At 29.8% G+C, this 20,033-nt stretch overlaps 1 protein-coding gene across 7 annotated transcripts in view; it reads right to left on the bottom strand.

The window, feature by feature from the left end:
* The window catches only part of LOC129907830 (CUGBP Elav-like family member 2), a 473,931-nt gene that overhangs the window by 236,025 nt on the left and 217,873 nt on the right, over positions 1–20,033 (bottom strand). For 6 of the 7 annotated variants that reach the window (XM_055984216.1, XM_055984215.1, XM_055984218.1 and 3 more), the window contains exon 2: positions 226–906. The exons of the other annotated variant lie outside the window; for it this stretch is intronic. In XM_055984216.1, coding sequence (XP_055840191.1) covers positions 226–500 — 275 coding nt within the window. In that variant the 5' untranslated portion in view covers positions 501–906. The remainder of the gene's footprint in view (positions 1–225; positions 907–20,033) is intronic. 7 annotated transcript variants of the gene reach the window in all.

The following is a 20,033-nucleotide window of genomic DNA, read 5'->3' as shown; positions in this document are numbered from 1 at the left end:
GTTTTAGTGACCTAAACATTTGCAAAATAAACTTGTAATCTTTCACCCACTCTACACAAGTTAGTTTAAGGACAACAAAAACAGGATAAATAAGCAAAATTTAAATAAACATAAATAACATAGGAAACGCTTTAAGGATAACACTCACACATACACACACTTACATGAATTATATTATAATATTCCTTTTTTATAAAATATGTATGAAGAAAAAAAAAAACTTACTGTTCCTTCAGACAATTATTGTGGTCCTGTTTGTGATAGGGATGATGGATGCTATGTCCCGGGTGGCATATTTTGTTGCAGTTATTACAGTTACTATCCAAGCCGCCATTGTAGTGGTGGCCGTTACCGCGTTGTATGGCCGCCACTGCCAACGCCGGCACTTGCTGTTGATGGTGACTTTGATATTGCGGGGATTGCTGACTATTGGAGGACGGACTGCTTTTCCCTGAACCAGGTGAAATTTTACCGGCCAATGTCTCGAGCGAACTTAACATTATGTGGTTACGTTTTTGTTACGTTGAATTGATGTTGTTGCTATCACGTTTATTAGCATGCATTAATTAATTTTGTTTAAATTTTTCTTTTATTTAAATTTTTTTTTTTGTTATGTAGTTTTTTTTTTGTATTAATTTGCTCACGTTACGTTGATTGCGTTAACTTCATCAAATTTCATCTACGCCCAGCCAATTCACATGAATGTTGATCCATGTGTGAGTGTGTGAAAAGAGGGATGTGGAGCGCGTATTTTTTTTTTTTTTTTATTTTTTATTGTTGATAATAGGATTATAATAATATATCAATATTTTTGTTGTGATGAGTTAATCCACGGTGGTATAATTTGCACTTAATGTGTTACGTTTTATTTTTTTTTTTTTATTCGGTTAGTGTGTAGCCGATGACCTGAATAGGATGAAAATAACATTAATTGTTAATTACGTTAAATAATATAAATGAAGTTAAATTATTAAAAACATCAATAAGGATTTATTAGTAGATGGAAAGGATTATCTAGAATACACAATGATTACTACAAAAATCAAAGTATTAATCATTTAAGTTATGCCGGCTTAAGTTTTTGTGTGAATTTGTGATTTACTAGGAATTCAATTTCAAATAAAATTATTAAATTTTTAATTTTTTTTAAATCTAGAAAACATACATTCTTAATCAATTTTTTATTGTTTTCGGTGCATTAGTTGGTATATTATTATTAATAAAAATCTGGAATAAATTCTAAATTACTTAATTAAACTCATTTTATTGGAAGTAACTAACATTTTAAAATAATAGAAAAGGTTAAATAAAGAAATGAAAATTATTTTTGTTTTAAGCAGAGTGATTGAATAATTAAAAAGTACAATTGCGTTAGTACCAAAAATAAGAATAAGAGAATTTAAAAGAAGTTCAAAGGAGGCATCAAATCAGTTTATGGTTTTTAAATGCTTATATATCACTGTTATACATTTAAGATTCGTACAACAACAATAAAACATACAAAATTCCAGCTCACAGTACACAAAATAATGTAGCTAATATCTTCTGAATGTTATCAAAATTTTATTTTCAAAAACCTGAGACCTATCTGTCATTTTAATTTATTTTGAATTTTTTCACTTTTAAATTATCGACGAAAAACTCATAAAAACTGAATAAATGACGCACACAACTAATTTTTTTAACAATATTTGACCATTTTCTGACAAGAAGGACAAAGAAAATTTGTTATTTTTCAATTAAATATTTTTTCAGATGACATTTTATAAATTAAAAGAAAAACAAATTTCCTGTTTACTGCGATTCAAGTATATAAATTAAAGGCTAACGGATAGATCTCTGTTTTTAACAAAAAAATTTTGACAAAGTTGGGAAGATATTACCTTATTCTGTGTACAGTGATGCCAGCTAGCAAATTTCACTACAAAATATTGGACGTGTGGAATACAAAGTATATGGTGATTATTATTCTATTCAGTATTTTAACTTTTCTATGAACATATAATTCACATCTGGTTACTTGAGAAATATTTATGAGTGAGTAAGACCAAGGCACAAATCTAGTGAACGAAGTACTTTTTTAGTTTTTAAAGGAAAAATTACATACAAAGTTTTAAACTGACTAGAGGATATTAATAACTACACTGTGGTAGTTCGATTCTATAGCAGAACCGGTTATGCTAAATATACTTAGTGGAGACAACCGATTTTAAAACGGCACCGAGCAATCAGTTATTTGAGATATTTTGAAAATAGGAACTAATATCAGGACACTAAAAATACTGATATTCGTCGTTTTTTTAGTTTTTTTTTTTGTAAAAAATTCTTGGTCTTGCAGTTCAAAGCACTTTCATGTTATTAGTTTACTTGTGAATTTAATGAGCTGGCTCTTACTAAATTTTAAAGAAATTTTTTGATGTTGGGGAAGAACTGACATTTAGGACAAAATTTTGTTATGAAAACAGTTTTTTTTTTTTCGTTATTTGACTTTTTTTGAGAAAAACTAAAAATGCAGTTTTATTGCAATTGCTTTTAATATTGTGTACGTATTAAGTATAATCAAAGTCGTTAGAGCCGTTTTCTAGTAATTACCTATAATTTGAAAAAATTGTAAGCGAGATTAAAATAAAAAGAACAACTTTCAGAATTCTATAAAAATCATTGGTATGTACCAAATTCGAAGAAAATCCGTCCACCCGTTTAGACTGAGGAAATGTTTTCAGATGAACGCACGGACGCGCGGACGTGACAAACTTTTTCGGATTTCTCCTTCATCGTAATGTAATTTTTTTTCGACACGAACCAATACTAACTTGCCCCATTGATAGCAAAAAATAAACATTCCATTAAATTATTATTACAAGAACAAAAAAATATATTCATTTTCCTCGGAGGAAAATGGCAAAGGTTAGGCGGCTTATAAATGTTGTGCTCCAAAAATGTAAGCAATGGAGTTTTGGTATATGAAAAATTTTCCGTTAATCAAGCCATGATCAATCTTTTGAGCGCTATTTTTTATATAAACAACTCATAAGTAGAAAAATCTGTTTCAGTTATTAAGTTCAGCATTTTCATAGAAAAGATGGAAAGCCTCTTAGATACGTGGAAAATGGGTTTGTCAGTTCTGCAATTTAGTTGTGTGTGTCGAAAAAGAATGAGAAAAAAGTTTCCTGTAAAAACTTAGCAACTTTTTCACCCATTGTGCCCGCATACCTAAGGTAAAGGTTTATACCAACGCTAACTTTGATTTCTTTAAATAAAATGTTAAAGGTAAAAAAAAATAGTTTTGTGAATGTTAGTGTTAGAAGTGCCAGAACTTGTACAAATTGATAGGTACGTACCGATAAATTTGCATTCGAATATGTATATAGGTATGGAATCTGAAATTCAGTTCCGGTAAGAATACCGATTTTTCGAAAAATTGTAAATTTATTAATGCAATTTTGATATAAAAATGGTTTTGAAATTTGTCAATAATATGCCCATATTACATATTTTTGATATACTGGGTCAATATCCTATAACAATACAAAAACTAGAGTATAATTGATTACATTAATAGGGTTTATAAATGTAGCTCAAAATTATATTGATTAAGCAAACAAATTTCCAAGTATAATTTCAGATACGGATAAATATGTGTGTTCAGTCAGTAACCCTTTGACTTTTTATTTCAAAACAAATTACCTTGAACAAAACAAAAACCGTAAAGTTCGAATTAATCAATCAATATATATCAAACCAAAAACTACCAACATTATTCTTCAATAAATAAAAAAATGTACAACCAATTAATATCCTCGTGCTGCGTACGAAAAATGTCAACAACAAACTTTAATTAATTATTCAATCGAAAAAAAAGGAGAAAAAAAAAACCGCATGTAAAACTTAACCCTATCCTAACAATCCAATTAATCAAACAAACATAGTAGACTTGAAGAAATTCAATTTCCCAAAATAACACACAAAAAAGAGTAAGAAAAACAAAACAATAATTAACGGCAACGTTACCATTACCACAAATAATTATTACCCCATGATTAGCACAAAAGAATAATAATAATAATTTATTTAAGAAGTAAAGATTAAAAGACAATAAACAAATCGACGACAACTTGGGTATAGGTATAGGGTAACTTCGGGCATTATAGCGCACCGGGCATTATGGCGCACCTCTCAACTAGCATACTTCCAATACTCGCATTTAAATAAAACCAATGCAGAAACTTTGGACTTCGTCGAACACTAGCCTTGTGACGATCGCAGGTCAGTGCTATTATTTTTGTGCCAAACAAAAAAGAAAACAAAAAAAATATACCGGTTCTGGGTTCCAATATAATATCGCTTTGTTTTTGTTTGTGTGCATCTCGGTAAGTATACAGTGCACGTGTTTGTTGTAAAGAGTGAAACGCAGAGTACAGTTTTGGTTTGGTTATATCACTTGTTATATTTTAACTGAAGTAAGAATTTTGTTTAGTTTTTGGAGTTTTGTGAATATGTGTATATTTTGCAATATGGCGCAGATGCAATAAGGGCATTATGGCGCTATATTATACCCGACTGCGCCATAATGCCCTTATGTAAAACTAATTTCAAAAGTAACTCTGCATTTTTTTAAATTTGAAAATAACCTCAATTTAACGTTAATTTTATGAAACTTATTTACAATTATATTTCAGAAATGCTGAATATACGTAAAAAAAGTGAAGGGTTCCGAAGTAAATGGGGTTCGCCATATTGCCCGTACATAGGGCAATATGGTTTTTTTTGGACTATTTTTAATTTAAATTATTTTTTGTTAAAAAGCTTAAATTTGTATTCTTAAATAATTTATTTATGTTACGTTTTTATGAAACTTAATTAAAAAAAATGATTGAAGTAAAAATTGTAGTCCGTAGTAAAGTTATTTGAGTTTGTGCTTAGGTATGCCATAATGCCCTAATTTACCCTATGTGAATATTGAATAAATCAAAAAATCGTGTTCTGTCAACGACAAACATCCATAACTCTATATAAATTGCCTTCTCTCTCTTCCCCTGTGGCCTACTCAATACTCATGGCCCCAAGCTCAAACCCAATTTACCCAATCATGCTTATCATCATAATACCCTTTTGCTGATTGCTGTTGAATTATTTTTATCGAGGGAGATTCGCTATTCTCATCATCATCCATATCGAGCGTCTCTCATTGGAATGGAATCGACATAAAAATCGCGTGACAAGGTTTCTCTTTCTTTTACAAATAAAAACGACAAAAAAAAAGGATGAAACAAAAAAAAAAAAAAGAAGAAAAAATATTTTCCTTTCAGAACTTCATCAGATGGTTTGGTTTTGGTTTAGCTATGAAAACCGAGTGCTCTCTTTCTTAATCAACTTAGGTAATCCTATTGATTCGAAGTTTTTACATTTGGAACAGGTAAATGACACGACCGACGCGAAGTCCGTCTGTATTATTGGTTTGGTCAGACAGTGGTTCTATTTGAATTTTCGTGTTGCAAAAAAAGAAATAATAAAGAAGCCTTTTAGACTACAGATGCAAAGAGCACCGTGAAGCCAGAACTGTGACCTCAAAATTTGTAAACCAAACTTTTCTAATTCGTTTGTCCTTCTTTGTCCAATAATATTTTCATTTGTCCACCCTACAAAAAAAAATTTAGAGCAAATTCTTCTTTTTTTTAATAGGAAGTCTGAAAAATTAAAAATCGTTAAAACACTCAAATTTTGAGAAAAACGCCGTATCGTTTGTCCACCTCGAGTTCTATATACATACCAAATTTTATCGTTCTTCAACCCTCCGTTTAGGAGATATTCAAAAAACAAATTTTGCACTGAAAAATTTAAATTTCAAAAATTCAAACTGCTGTCGTTTGTCCACCTCGAGTTCCTTACGTATACCAAAAATCTTCGTTTGTTCACCCTCCGTTTAGAAGATATTCCAAAAAGAATTTTTTTTATAGCAACTCTCACATAAAATATCATTTTTTCTAAAATCCCCAAAAACAAAATTTTTTTTTTAAATTGTTTGTCCATCCTACGTTTATGAGATATTCAAAAAACTAATTTTTTACTGAAAAATTCCAGTCCCATTACTTTTTTTGACGAATAATTATTATTTTCAAGAGTGGAGTCCTAAGTTTTATTTGAAAATTTTTATATGTAACAAAATATATTTTTTTAAACTTGTGTCCAAGGATTTTCCAAAAAAAAAATTGTATTTAAAACTAAGTTTTACTTTTTTATCGTGTTATTTCAAAAAAATCTAATTTTTTTTTAGATACAAAGCCTCAACATCTTAACCAATTTTGCTATAAATACAAGCTTATGTTTTTTTTTGACGTGAAAACGTCTCATAAATTGATGAACCATGGCAGCCACCACAAAAAAGTGACGCCATTTTCTAACGTTACACTCTCGCACTTTCGCAGTGCGGCAAAAAATTTCAAATCAAAATTAAAAATAAACTATTAGATATACAAAAATCTTCTATAGCTTATTTGAAAGATAATAACTTAAAGCTTAACCAAAATGAAGGATTTAAAAAAAAATTCCGTCATTTAATAGGGTAAACAGGGGTAAAACGGAAAGATGAAATTTGGGCTCAAATCTAAACGCGAAATCGTAGAGAGGTGAGATTAATTTAAGAATAACTGGAACTGCATTTAAGAAAAAATTCTAAAAAAATTTGAAACTAAGCTATAACGTTTTGTTTGAATGTTGTACACGTGTTGGGGCTATGAGAAAATGATGTTTTTGGGTAAAGAAATTTTTTCTGACAATTCTAAAGATGCCAGGTGAAAGATGGGAGAAAAAAAATTAGGCGTCTAATACGGATTTTTTTGCAACAGTCTGCGTTTCGAAATATGAATTTTTGAAAATCACCTTGTTTTTTAGGGGTATTTTTGGGTAATTTTTGATTTTTAGCTTTAACTTATAGGACATGTAGGTTTTGGCCTTATGCATACATGTGCAAAAACTTGGAATCGTTTAGTGAGTTTTGACTGAATAACGGAAGAAACAAGTTTTTAAAAAACACGTTTTTTGACCGTTTTTAACCGATTTTCATAGTTTTGTATTTGTATATTTTTTTGTTTAATAGATACAGGAATAAAGTATATAGAGTAATGATAGACCATATGACTACTACTATATGTGTGCGAAGTTTCAATCATTTTCGTAAACACAATTTTGAGAAAACGGTAAAATTAAATTTTAGAATTCAACAGGTTATAACTTTTGACCAAGAACAGGTAGAAATTTTATTAATCTTTTATGAGCATCCTGATACAATTATCTTTCATTTGGTATATCACACATAACGGTAGACTAACTACAAGCTACATAATGTTAAATGAAGAAACTTGCGAAAAACCTCAAAACACCAGTGGAGATCTGTTGCCCCCCGAACAGCCGCGACTAGTCGCCAGTGTGGAAAGTACCGTTATCTGAAAGGTGAAATAATAAGCTTTCACATGGTATATATTTTTTATAGGTTGTCAAACAAAAAAATTGATTCCATAGCCTGAGAACATAAAAATAAATGTTTTTTTGCTTTTTTTGTGATGAAATTTCATCGAGTTAAAAAATTCTAGCTCTTTTTGTAGATGTCTCATAGACTTGATCGATATATATATTTTGAGCTAAGCCAATAAGCTTTCAGATGGTATAAAATTTTGAATAGGTTGTTGCGGAAAAAAATGGAATTAATGACGTTAGAAGATAAAAATTCATGTTTTTTTGCTTTTTTTTTTGATGAAAATGATTGTTTTCAATAAATTATTTTTATACTTTTTGCGCATAAAAATTTTAAAATTTCTTAAGAAGAAATACTTGGCTTTTAAATTGCATAATTTTTTTGCAAGCTTTTAAAATAAAAAAATAATATAATGAAGAAATAAAAAAAGGTATTTTTTTAGCTTTTTCTTGTAAATTATGATTGTTTTAAATAAGTAAATGCTTTAATTGACTCATTTTAAACAAGAGCACAAAACCTGTAAAATCATCGTCCGTAAACCGGCTTTACAGACAACCTCTTCTTAATCTGGAATATCATACAAATTTTTAAAAACTGAAATACTAAAAATACAGTCTTAAAAAACGGTTTAAAATTTAAAAAAAATATTGTAGAATTCTTTGTTATACAAATGAAAACCATTTATAAAAAGTTTTTTTATAATTTCAAAAATAAAATTTATATTTTCTTGTACATTTTTTTTTAATTTAAAATTCCTAGCTAGTTAAAATTCCTACATACATACATAAGGGCAAGCAAGGTACGTAACGTAGACGGACTTTTTATTATTTTCAAAATTTAGTAAGTTGAAACCTAGGGGAGAGTGGGGCCAAATGTAACACTTTTTTCTAAAATCGATGATTCTCCTACAAATTTGAATGTGGGTCAACCAGACCTTTTTTAAATTAAAGACCCATGTTTTAGCTCCAAGATCCATCATACAAATTTAGCAAAACATAACGGTAATGTTGAAAAATAAAGCTTCCAAAAAAAAAATCGTGTTGTTTCAACTTACCCCACATACGGGGCAAAGTGTAACACATACCGGGGTAGGTTGTACCAAGAACTAAAAATAAGAGAAAAATACCTTTATTTGTTTATATTTATTTATTTTTAATTAATAACAATAAAAACAAACCTCAGTCATGAAATTTTGGTGCAATTTTGTAAAAAGTGGAGCAAATCCAAGATTTCCAGAGAAAATTTGACAGTAGTTTTAAATAAAAGTTATTCGAATTCATAAATTGTTTTATAAGCGTTATGAATTCAAGTGGTGGTTTAAAAATGTGTTTCCAATTTCAAAATAAATACAAATTCAATTACAAGCATTCATATTCAGGGTTGTTAATTATATTAGGTAAACAATTTTTCAGTATAGGTAGGTTTTTACATGGTACAACTTGCCCCGGAAAAATGTTACAACTAGCCCCAGCATGAAATTTGGCACATAAAATCAATTTAAAAAAAAAGCGAAACTGATATAGACATAACATATACACGCAATTTGAGCCAAAACACAGTTGCATATAACAAAAAAACACTTAGCACTCTATCTTTTTCGGGTAAAGAGGTAGACCAAAAATAAAATTAAAAAAAAAAGTTACAAACATGCATTTTTTGGGCACCACTAGTGTAACTTCTCACCCTGTCGTCTAATCTTCATCTGAAGAAAATGTGCCGGTAGATATGCAAAAATTGAGCATTTTTCTCCTTTACGCGTTTCTTAATATTGAAAGGAACATCGCTTTTTTTAGGTGTTAATTCTTACCCCTGTTACATTTAGCCCCACTCTCCCCTACACTAAATTTGTCCATAACTTTCTTAAATTCAAATTCTAGGTTTTTAACTCAAAACTAAAATTCGTGACAATTTTTGTTAAACGGTTCTACAGTTTGCCGCATCGCTGCCAAATCCCATAAATATCTAAATCATAGGTCCTGCGAATCTATATAGAGAGAAGAGAATAAAAAGAAAATCCTTTTTGTTTTTATGACTTCAAACACGCGACGACCAACTACGATAAAGACGACGTCGTCGGTCGACTACGACAAGGAATAAGCATTTTCTCCAAACAATAGTTAGATTGGAAAACTAACAAATGAAAAAAAAAATCTTGCGGAAATGAGTTTTTTGCTCAAAAGGACGAAAACAATTCTTTTTTTTTTTTTTATTCTTCTGTAGGATTTCTATGCCTATAGAATTCTATAGAAAAATGTTATTGGACTCCTAATTCAGGTGGTTAACATCAAAAAACTTTTATTTGTTATTATGTGAGTCCGTTGTCCCGATATAAGTTGTTCAAAAAAAAAAAAAAAAACAAATGTCTGCAGAAATTGAACAACTTCTTTCCAATTTAATTGAAGAACATAACAAATGTATGTACAATGTACATTGTACATTTGGTTGAACTTTAATAAAGCTGTTTAAGCGATCGATGACATTAATTGTACGTTTACCTACCTGCTCCGCCTACTGAACACAACAACAACAACAAAAACAATGACTAAAGCCAGTTCATCACTCTTCAACTTGAAAACTCATAAATCTCAAAGTGCACTAGATATTTCATGCTCGAAACAGGACTCCAAAAGGTAGGTTAAGGGTATATAGGATATCTATTCTAACATAACATATAGATATAAACGCAGCAGCAACAGCAATTCCGGTCTCCCCACATTCAAGCTCCTTTTTCAAACGACAAGGTGCAATATTAACCCCTTAATTATTAGCTTCTGATGAAATGTCCTGAATATATGCAAAGTGAAGACGACCGACGACGAACTGAGGGGGAAGGTGTACAATGTACATATATATTTAAATGAGTGCACACTCCATATCAAAACAGTTACGGCAGCCATATAGCATGGTGGTACTGGCGGAAGTCGGTGGTGGTGGTGGTGATGGAAGGGTATGGAGAAAGGACGAATGTGACATATACCCGAAGAGCTGTTGGGTTTGGGTATTGAGCGTCATGTTTTTTGGGCACTTCACACAAATCACTTACGTGACACATGCTTCGCTATGAATAATGAACGTTTTGGGTATATTTTTAATACACGAGTAGTACACGTGTATATGTGGTGCTTTGGTGTATGGAAATATAATTTATGGAAATTTGTGCGCTACTAAATGGCGAGAGTGCGGAACGTGGAATATGACTGAATGGCTGAGTGTTCGTATTTTTTTTTTTTTTTTTGTATTTATTTTATTTCAGTTTTTTTTATGATTTTGGAGTGTTAATGAATGAAAACGGCATATATTTAGTTATGGTGTTAACTTATGGAGATATTCTAGGAAAATGAAGTGATTTTCATTTCAGAAGGAGGAACATTGGCGATGAGGATGGTCATGTGCATGTAAGTTTGATAGCTTTTAAAGAAATCTTTTAAAGAAGTTAATTTTATTTCGTTAATTAAAAGGATGGAAAGCTTACACATATAGGAAGGAACAACAATTAATTGGAGAACGTAAAAAGAAACGCTGATTTGAAGTGAGATTTTGTCTTATGTCTTCATATATTATATCACCATCTTGCACCCCTTTTTAAATAGGTTCAAGTTATAGTAGTAGTAGTAGTTGAAAGTCATGTACAATTATACAAATAAAGTGTTAGGTAACTTTCCTTTTGTGTAATTCTATATCAATTAAGCTCCTTTTATTTGAGTTAAATAGGGCGCTTAAAGAAGGGACACCAGCAGACTGATTGGACCTATCGAATTTCTTCAACTCAAAAACCAACAGCGTATGATATATCTTTAGTGATCACACTTCGAAGATATTGAAATTTAAAATTCTGTTTTAATAAATTTCCAAATACGGAAAAGTGCAGCATAGACATTTAATTCTTTTGAAAATAAATATAAATAAAATGCGCGTCTGGATCACAATTAGATGGTCTCATAGTCACAAAAATTCTGAGAAATATTAAGGCTTTGTATGTTAAAAATCATAAAATTATAATTTTAACCTACATACATAGGTAATTGAGAGAGAATTTTATTAAAAGAAATTTTTTAAAACTGGGGTGGAATCGGCTTACGTGATAGTCGATAGTTAAAAACGATAATTTTGCTCCAAAAATCGTCGATTTTGATTATCAATTTTCGACTACCGCGTTAGCCGATTTCACTCTAGTTTTTTTGCCTTTTGTATTCTTGTCTATCAAAGAACACCAATTTTTTTTCTGGAAAAACGTTGGAGACGTTTTTTTTCAAAAAAAAAAATATATATATAAACGTGAATTTTTAAACAATAAAAAATAAATTTTGGTACACCATTTAAAAGAAATAAAAATGCAAAAACAAATTCATCGAATTGTTTGAAAAAAAAAAAATGTTTTTCAAAACAAAAAAAATAAAATTGAAATATTTTAAAAAAATCCGAAAATTTTAAGAGTATTTAATGCTAATGGGAATAACAATTCCCGAAAACGTTAATTGTTGAAAATAAAAAGTTGTATGAGTATAAGAAGTGTATCTTTCTATCATTAATATTGAAACTCATACAGTTCCTGAACGTATTTTGTACGTATAATTAGTATTTAATGACGTATTTTATTTTCATCGTGATCCAGATCAGATCATTGTATTTATTTGCATTACAACAAAAACAGAATTTTGCTTTGTTGTTGTTCAGCAAATAAATACAATGATCTGAACTGGATCACTGGAAAAATAAAATACCTAATTTCTTAAAAATTTAAATTATAATTATACAGGGTGTCCCAAAAGTAATGGATCAAACGAAATATGCTGATAGGTCAACTTTAGGACTCTCAGAATTTGGTAACTTGTTCATCCCAAATCCTTACGGTTTTCGATTTAATGCAGTTTTTGTGAAATTTCGAAAAATCCCGACTTTGCAACAGTATTTTGCTTCCTCCGCTCATAATTGATTTTTGTTTTTTACAATTTTTTCACTAAAACATTGCCTAATAATAAGAAATAGTTAATTTATCAAAATATTTTTTATTTCATATGCCATTTTTCTGCAAATTAATTAACAGTTTCATGTTTTATAAAAACTCAATTTCTTTCTTTTATTTCAGAGCAACACCCTGAAAATAATTTGTATGATGTGGCACTGGTTTATTATTTTGAAAACTTGCTGTGTTATTGCAGTTTTCAAAAATGTATAAAAGTTTCCAAAGTTGAAGATAGAACTGAAGATATTACAATTTAAAAGCAACAAAACAGGGCTTTTCAGAGAAAAATAACAAAGAAAAATAAACACATTTTCTCGACTGTTGTTTGTTTATTTCTTTTTGAACAAAAGCCTCGATTTTTGTTTGTTATTTTGCTCTGAAATCGTCTGTTTTTTTGCATTCAAATTAAAATATCTTTCGTTCTAATTTCAACTTTGGAAATTTTTATACATTTTTGAAAACTGCAATAACACAGCAAGTTTTCAAAATAATAAACCAGTGCCACACCATACAAATTATTTTCAGGGTGTTGCTCTGAAATAAAAGAAAGAAATTGAGTTTTTATAAAACATGAAACTGTTAATTAATTTGCAGAAAAATGGCATATGAAATACAAAATATTTTGATAAATTAACTATTTCTTATTATTAGGCAATGTTTTAGTGACAAAATTGTAAAAAACAAAAATCAATTATGAGCGGAGGAAGCAAAATACTGTTGCAAAGTCGGGATTTTTCGAAATTTCACAAAAACGAGGTATGCTGATAGGGGATCTTAAGGGCTCTCAGAATTTGGTAACTTGTTCATCCCAAATCCTTACGGTTTTCGATTTAATGCAATTCTTGTGAAATTTCGAAAAATCTCTACTTTGCAACAGTATTTTGCTTCCTACGCCCATTATTGATTTTTGATTTTTTAAATTCTTTTACAAAAACATTGCCAAATAATTAGGAACAATTAATTAATCAAAATATTTTGTATTCCATACGCCATTTAGCTGCAAATTAACTAACAGTTTAAAGTTTTATAAAAAATCAGTTTCTTACTTTTTTTTTTAGAGCAACACCGTTAAAAAAATTTGTATGGTATGAGAATGGTTTATTATTTTAAAAAGTTGCCCTGTTATTGCAGTTTTCAAAAAAGTATAAAAGTTCCCAAAGTTGCAGTTGGATCGCAAAATATTACAATTTGAATTCAACAAAACACGGTTTTTCAGAGCAAAAATACAAACAAAAATAGAGGCTTTTGTTCAAAGAAAAATAAACAAATAACAGTTCGAGAAAATGTGTTTATTTTTGATTGTTTTTTGTTCTGAAAAACCCTGTTTTGTTGAATTAAAATTGTAATATTTTGCGATCTAACTGCAACTTTGGGAATTTTTATACTTTTTTGAAAACTACAATAACAGGGCAACTTTTTAAAATAGTAAACCATTTTCACACCGTACAATTTTTTTTTTGCTGTGTTGCTCTCAAATAAAAGTTAGAAATTGACTTTTTATAAAAGTTGAAACTGCTAGCTAATTTGCAGCGAAATGGCGTATGAAATAAAAAATGTTTTGATTAATTAATTGTTCCTAATTATTTGGCAATGTTTTAGTAAAAGAATTGTAAAAAACAAAAATCAATAATGGGCGCAGGAAGCAAAATACTGTTGCAAAGTAGGGATTTTTCGAAATTTCACAAGAATTGCATTAAATCGAAAACCGTAAGGATTTGGGATGAACAAGTTACCAAATTCTGAGAGCCCTTAAGATCCCCTATCAGCTTACTTCATTTGATCCATTACTTTTGGGACACCCTGTATGTATATAATTTTAATATCACAAAATAAATGAATAATTTTGTAGAAAGTCAGAAAAAAAAACGGTTTCATCTCAGCTACCTAACTGTTAACAATTGCTTAAAAATATTTTTTTTATTTCAAAAGCAGAAAATTACTTGCCTTATTACCTATTTTTTAAATCTCTAGGGAGTCACCTATCCTTTTTCTACGTATTTTGAAGCAAAACGTGGTATAGGCTGCAGCTTAAGATAGAGACAAAAAAGCAGAATTTTTGGATTCTCTATCATCGCCTGATTGTTATCTGGAGTTTTTCTTCAAACTCTTATGTTGTCCTATGTATCAAAAGTAAAAAAGTTTATTCAGTAAAAAGTTCTCTACTGAAAAATCTTCTTATCATTGTGATAAAAAAGTGAATTCAAATAATTTGATTACATATTTCTCAGATATGGTTTTGCTTTACTATTTTTTATGGTGACTGTGGCGTATGAGTAACATTTTTTTCTATGACAAAAAAAAAAAACTGATCAATGTTGTTTCCATTTCATACACATTAAATTAGAAGTGGTGTTTAGTGCCCATTCTTAACTCTTAGAAAAAAATTGGTTTCTTGAATAAAACCAAACAAACAACGTAAATACCACACAAGTCTATGAATCCTAAAATTAAGCTTGGAAAACTCCAAAATTGATACATCTAAGCAAAAGAAGCAAAAGTGAATATTCACAATTTTTAAAAACAAAACATTTTACAACCCCAGATTCATTTTTGAGTAATAAAATGAACAACTTTTTAAAGAACCTCCCATTTTCCAGAAAAAAAAATATTCTGAAAAAATGCTCTTAACCAGAAATTTCGCCCAAGACAAAACACAAGTTTCAAAAGTTGCAAAAATGTCAATCCATTATTATCTACCTACAACTGAAAAATAAAAATTCATTCTAATTTTCATCTTTTCACATACAAAAAAAAAATGCACAAACAAAAAAAAAAGAAGACATTTTCATTTTCACTTCGTCAAGGTTCAGGGACGATAGTTTCTGTTGGGTTGGTGTACAAGTATAATGGTGACAACAACTAACGACAGCAACTGGAAATTTCAATTTAGTTTTAGGTTCAGGGGTTTTAACTGCACTCATGATCCGTTAAAAAGTTATACTTTAACCTAGACCACCTTGCCTATAGTGTTGGTTGGTTTGAGAAGAAGTCTACAAAAAAGGTAGAAACTATTATAACATCGTATTTAAGTTCAAAAAATGATAACAAAAACAAACTCATCTTCTATCTTTATCTATGTAATAGTGTTTTTTCTCTCTTTTGCACTTGTCGTACGGTACTTTTTGAATAACGTCTAGAGCGCAGTAGTCCTTTATAACCCAGTTGAAGAGCAATTTGGCTCCAGTTGTTCAGGCAGACAACACAGAAAGAAAATAAAAATGAACAAAAACAAGAAAAAATAACAACAACAACAACTTCCGACACTAACAGAAAATAGTAATAAAGAATTAACAGTCAGATTGTACCAGACATGTTCAGTTCAGAAAACAAAAAAAATATAAATAAAAATATTTCCAGTTCTCTTTTTTTTTGAGGAAAAATAACCTACCGCCACTTCAACAGCAGCGGTTTTGATACAATATCAGTGATGCCACTTTAAAAGAAAATGTAAATACTTAACAGTTTTAAGTTCAAAAAACACTTAAAATAAAAATAATTTTATTAATTTTTATTATTTTTGTTATTTTTTCTTCGTTATGGAACATGAAAGACTTTGTACGAAATAGAAAAAATTTTTTGATTTTTATATCATTTTTTGAAAATTTTCAATTTTTCTGTACACTTAATATTTATTTAGAAAATTGAAAGGAGATTTCAAATGTGTCCACGAATTTTCTGTAAATATATAAATCACGATTTTTTTTTTTTTTGTTTAGTTAATAGAAATTGTTTAAGTTAATCAAGTAATGCAAGTGCTAAGTTTTTTTTAATAAGATTTAGTTCCAAACTTTTTTGGAAATAAATTTTTGGGGATTCATGGGAGGGTGGACAAACGATGATTTTTGGTTTGTATACATTTCGCGAGGTGGACAAACGATGGCCGTTTGATTTTCAAAAAAAAAAATAATTTTGAAGGATTTTAGAAAAAATAATATTTTGTATGAGAGTTCTATATTTGGTATGTAAGAAGAATGAGGCTAACAAACGATTGCAGCTGGTTTTATACGCCTATCTTGAAATTTTAGAGTTTTAGACCAATTTTGAGACTTTCAATAAAAAAAAATTGTTCTATATTTTTTTTGAAGGACAAACAAAAATTTTGGTTATGACAAACATGAACAAACGAGCTAGACAAGTTTGGTTCAAAAATTTTGAGGTCGGCTTCACGGAGCTATAAAATGTTTTACTGTGCATGTTTAGAACTTTTTTTTTGAATTTAGCATAGTCTATTGATATAAAAATTGGTATTCAAAACATGCTTTTATGTACTTATACATTTTTGAGCATTTCCAACATCAAAAAATTTTATTATTAATAAAAAATGACAATTGTTTGTTGATATTAACAGTATAAAATATTTACTGAGCCAAGTACTGAGGAACCACGACTTTCATTTATTTAATGTTCGTTATCAAATACTGACCAAAATTCAACAACTAAATACATAGGTAACTCGATTTTTCCATTTTTTAGATTTTATTAAGTTTATGAGACCAAGAGGGTTGGTCGTTTAAATTAGATTTTAAGCTTTTAACTCAAACCCCCATCAATCCAATAAAAATATACGAATGAGTCATACATTCTTGTTTCAATGGTGAAAGTTGTTTAGGCCCATTTTGTTCACTAGAAGTTGAACATAACTTGAGGATTTTTATCTTCAACTTCCCAATTTGCTTTTGTTCACTGAAAGTTGACGTTTTCAGCTTTCGGTTTTTAACTCGAGAGTTTGTCAACTTTCAGTTTTCTCAATTTCCGGAAATTGTAGAAGTTGAGCAAGCAAACTTGAGAGTTTGAATGAAAATGTCATGTTTTTTGTTTTATTTATTGAGAAAAAATAAAATTGAGCCAAAATTTTCCGAATAATAATATTTATTAATAGCAAATTATACAGAAGTATAACAAACAAAATGGGTTTTATAAAGACAAATACTTATATTTTCACTTTCTTTTACACAAATTACTGATTGTTGCATTTTATATTAAGCTTCGGAATATTTTCCAACTGCAGATACACACACATAAACAATTGAAACCAAATTGATTTGTATATAATCATTTTTCTTAAAAAAAAAAAAAAAAAAACAAAATAATTCATGACATATCATTTAAATTATTATTTACTCAAATTTGACATTTTGTTTGCATTTCAGAATTAAAGTTGCCAGATTTTGTATTAATTGTCACAAATATCCCAGGGATATTTTTGAAACTGGAAGTTGGTCAACTTTTGTTTTTCAAACTCGAGAGTTATGAAAATAAAATGCACGACTGGGGCCGCACGTACTTGCTCTTGTAGTTCAAAGTATCTATATCTTAGATAACTATTGGAAATTAAAGATCTTCGTTAAATTTTGAAAAAAAAAAATAAAAGTAAAAAAAATCCATTTACATTTTTTTTTTTCAAAACTTTTTAGATTTTTTTTTACATTTTACACTTCTAAATGACAAGAAATATCTGTCTGCAAATTTTAAATAAAATTGGCTTAGCCTTTGATGAAATATACGACATTATCTAAAAAATATATCAATTTGGCAGAAAACGGCAACGCCATACCGTTCTAGGAAATTTTTGTGAAAAACTAAAAACGCAGTTTTGTTAGACTCATTAAGACTATAACGAATACCAAATTTAATCGAAATCGTTAGAGTCGTTTTCGAGAAAATTTCAATAACTCATTAACGATACACGGGAAGAGCCGACATTAGCGATTAAAAAAAAAGAAAATGTCATATTTCCACTATCCGTATTTTTTGAGAAAAAATAAAAACGCAGTTATATTAGATATACGTAAAGCATTACTTGTGTCAAATTTAATCAAAATCGTTAGAGCCGTTTTCGAGAAAATTGCAATACCTCGAAAAGTTTGTATGGGAGGTATACGTTCTAGGCGAGATATTAAAAAACAAAAAAAAACCAACCTTGGAAATTACGAAATAATCATCTGTACCAAATTTCAAGAAAATTCGTCCACCTGTTTAGGCTGCAGCTTCTTGTACACCTTTTTTTTGACGACGCACAGACGCACAGACGCACAGACGCACAGACCGACGGACGTCATGACGAAACCCACTTTTTCAGACTTCTCCATTATCGTAATGTTAGTTTTGATTAAAACCTCGAATTATTTTTTTGACACGAAACCAATACTTGCCCTATAGAGCAAGTAAAAATAGTGAACAAAATAGATTCTTAACTTTTGTTTTAACTCTCGAGTTAAAGTCAACTCTCAAGTTTGTCAACTTGAGAGTTTGCTTCAAGTTAAGCAATAGTGAACAAAATCGCCCTTAAAATATCAAAGTTTTCATAGCATTTATGAAAAATAATTTAATTTAATTCTTAATTTTATAAGAAACTAGCTGACCCGACGGACTTTCACCTTTTTTCTGTCGAAAAATATGAATGTTTGATCATTGTGATGTCAAATAAATCACATTTTGTGGAAAACGGGGAAGTGTATAGCTCGACTCAAGACAACATTACTTTGCACAGGCAGCCTCAATACTCAAGTAGGCGCGTATTTTTTCGGGTTTAATTTGACAAATTTTGCTATCGGTTGGTGGTTGATTTGGTCAGTTTTGTTAATTGGAATTCTTTGGTGTCAAATGGGAAAGCGAATGTGAAAGTGATCTTTGGTATGTTTGGCAAAAACAATATAGTTTAAGAGCCCAGAGCGAATTTTGGGAGTGGATGTATAACAGAAATGTGAGTATGCAGTTTTACAGCCTTATGGGCTTTATTAACGAATTCAAAAGTCTGGCAGCTTTAAATCACGGATTTATATGGTTTTCGAGAGGTTAAATAACGCGAGTTTTCCAATCAAGGTGATTAGGCTAAATTAACACAAATTCACTTTTTGAATATAAGCACTTAGGCTCTGTCATTTATCCTTAGCTTGAAGATATCAATCTTAACGGTGCGATCGATAGAGCTCAAGATATAAGCTGTTTAATAACCTGTTTTCACAAGAGCCCAAATGAGATAATTACGCAAATTATCTCATTTCGAATGTCGCATCGACAAGATTGAATTATTCAGGCTCTGGGGAGATGACAAAAATTGGAAATAAATATGTACTAGAAAAGGTGGAACGAAGTCCGCCGGGTCAGCGGACAGTTGACACCGAAGGATGGCAATTAACAAAACTCACCAAATCGTAATCACACTCCAACCACCAACCAATAACAAAATTTGTCATAATTCATGAAAAATAAACCCAAAAAAATACGCGACTATTTAAGTATTGTCAAGCTGCCTGATACGGACTGTACAAAATCATCTTGTCTTGAGTCGGGCTATACCCTTCCCCGTTTTCCAGAAAAATCTGATTTATTAGACATCACAATGATCAAACATTCATATTTTTCGATAGAAAAAACAAAAAACATGTAGGTACTTACTGCCATGCGACCAGAATGAAAAAAAAAAATGATTTTTTTTTTTCAAAATCGGCTAATGTCTTTTGAAATAAAAGAAAAGGTTTTGGAAAATTATTAACGGTACTTGTCATAGAACCGTTTTCTTGATTTCTGACTTTCTCATAAATGATTCAACCGATTTTGACGAAAAATTTCACTCGGAAGTGTCTGAGTAGCCATAAT

Source organism: Episyrphus balteatus, chromosome 1 (genome assembly GCF_945859705.1).
Source record: "Episyrphus balteatus chromosome 1, idEpiBalt1.1, whole genome shotgun sequence".
In the NCBI taxonomy this organism is placed as follows: domain Eukaryota; kingdom Metazoa; phylum Arthropoda; class Insecta; order Diptera; family Syrphidae; genus Episyrphus; species Episyrphus balteatus.
This window is presented reverse-complemented; position numbering and strand designations above follow the sequence as displayed.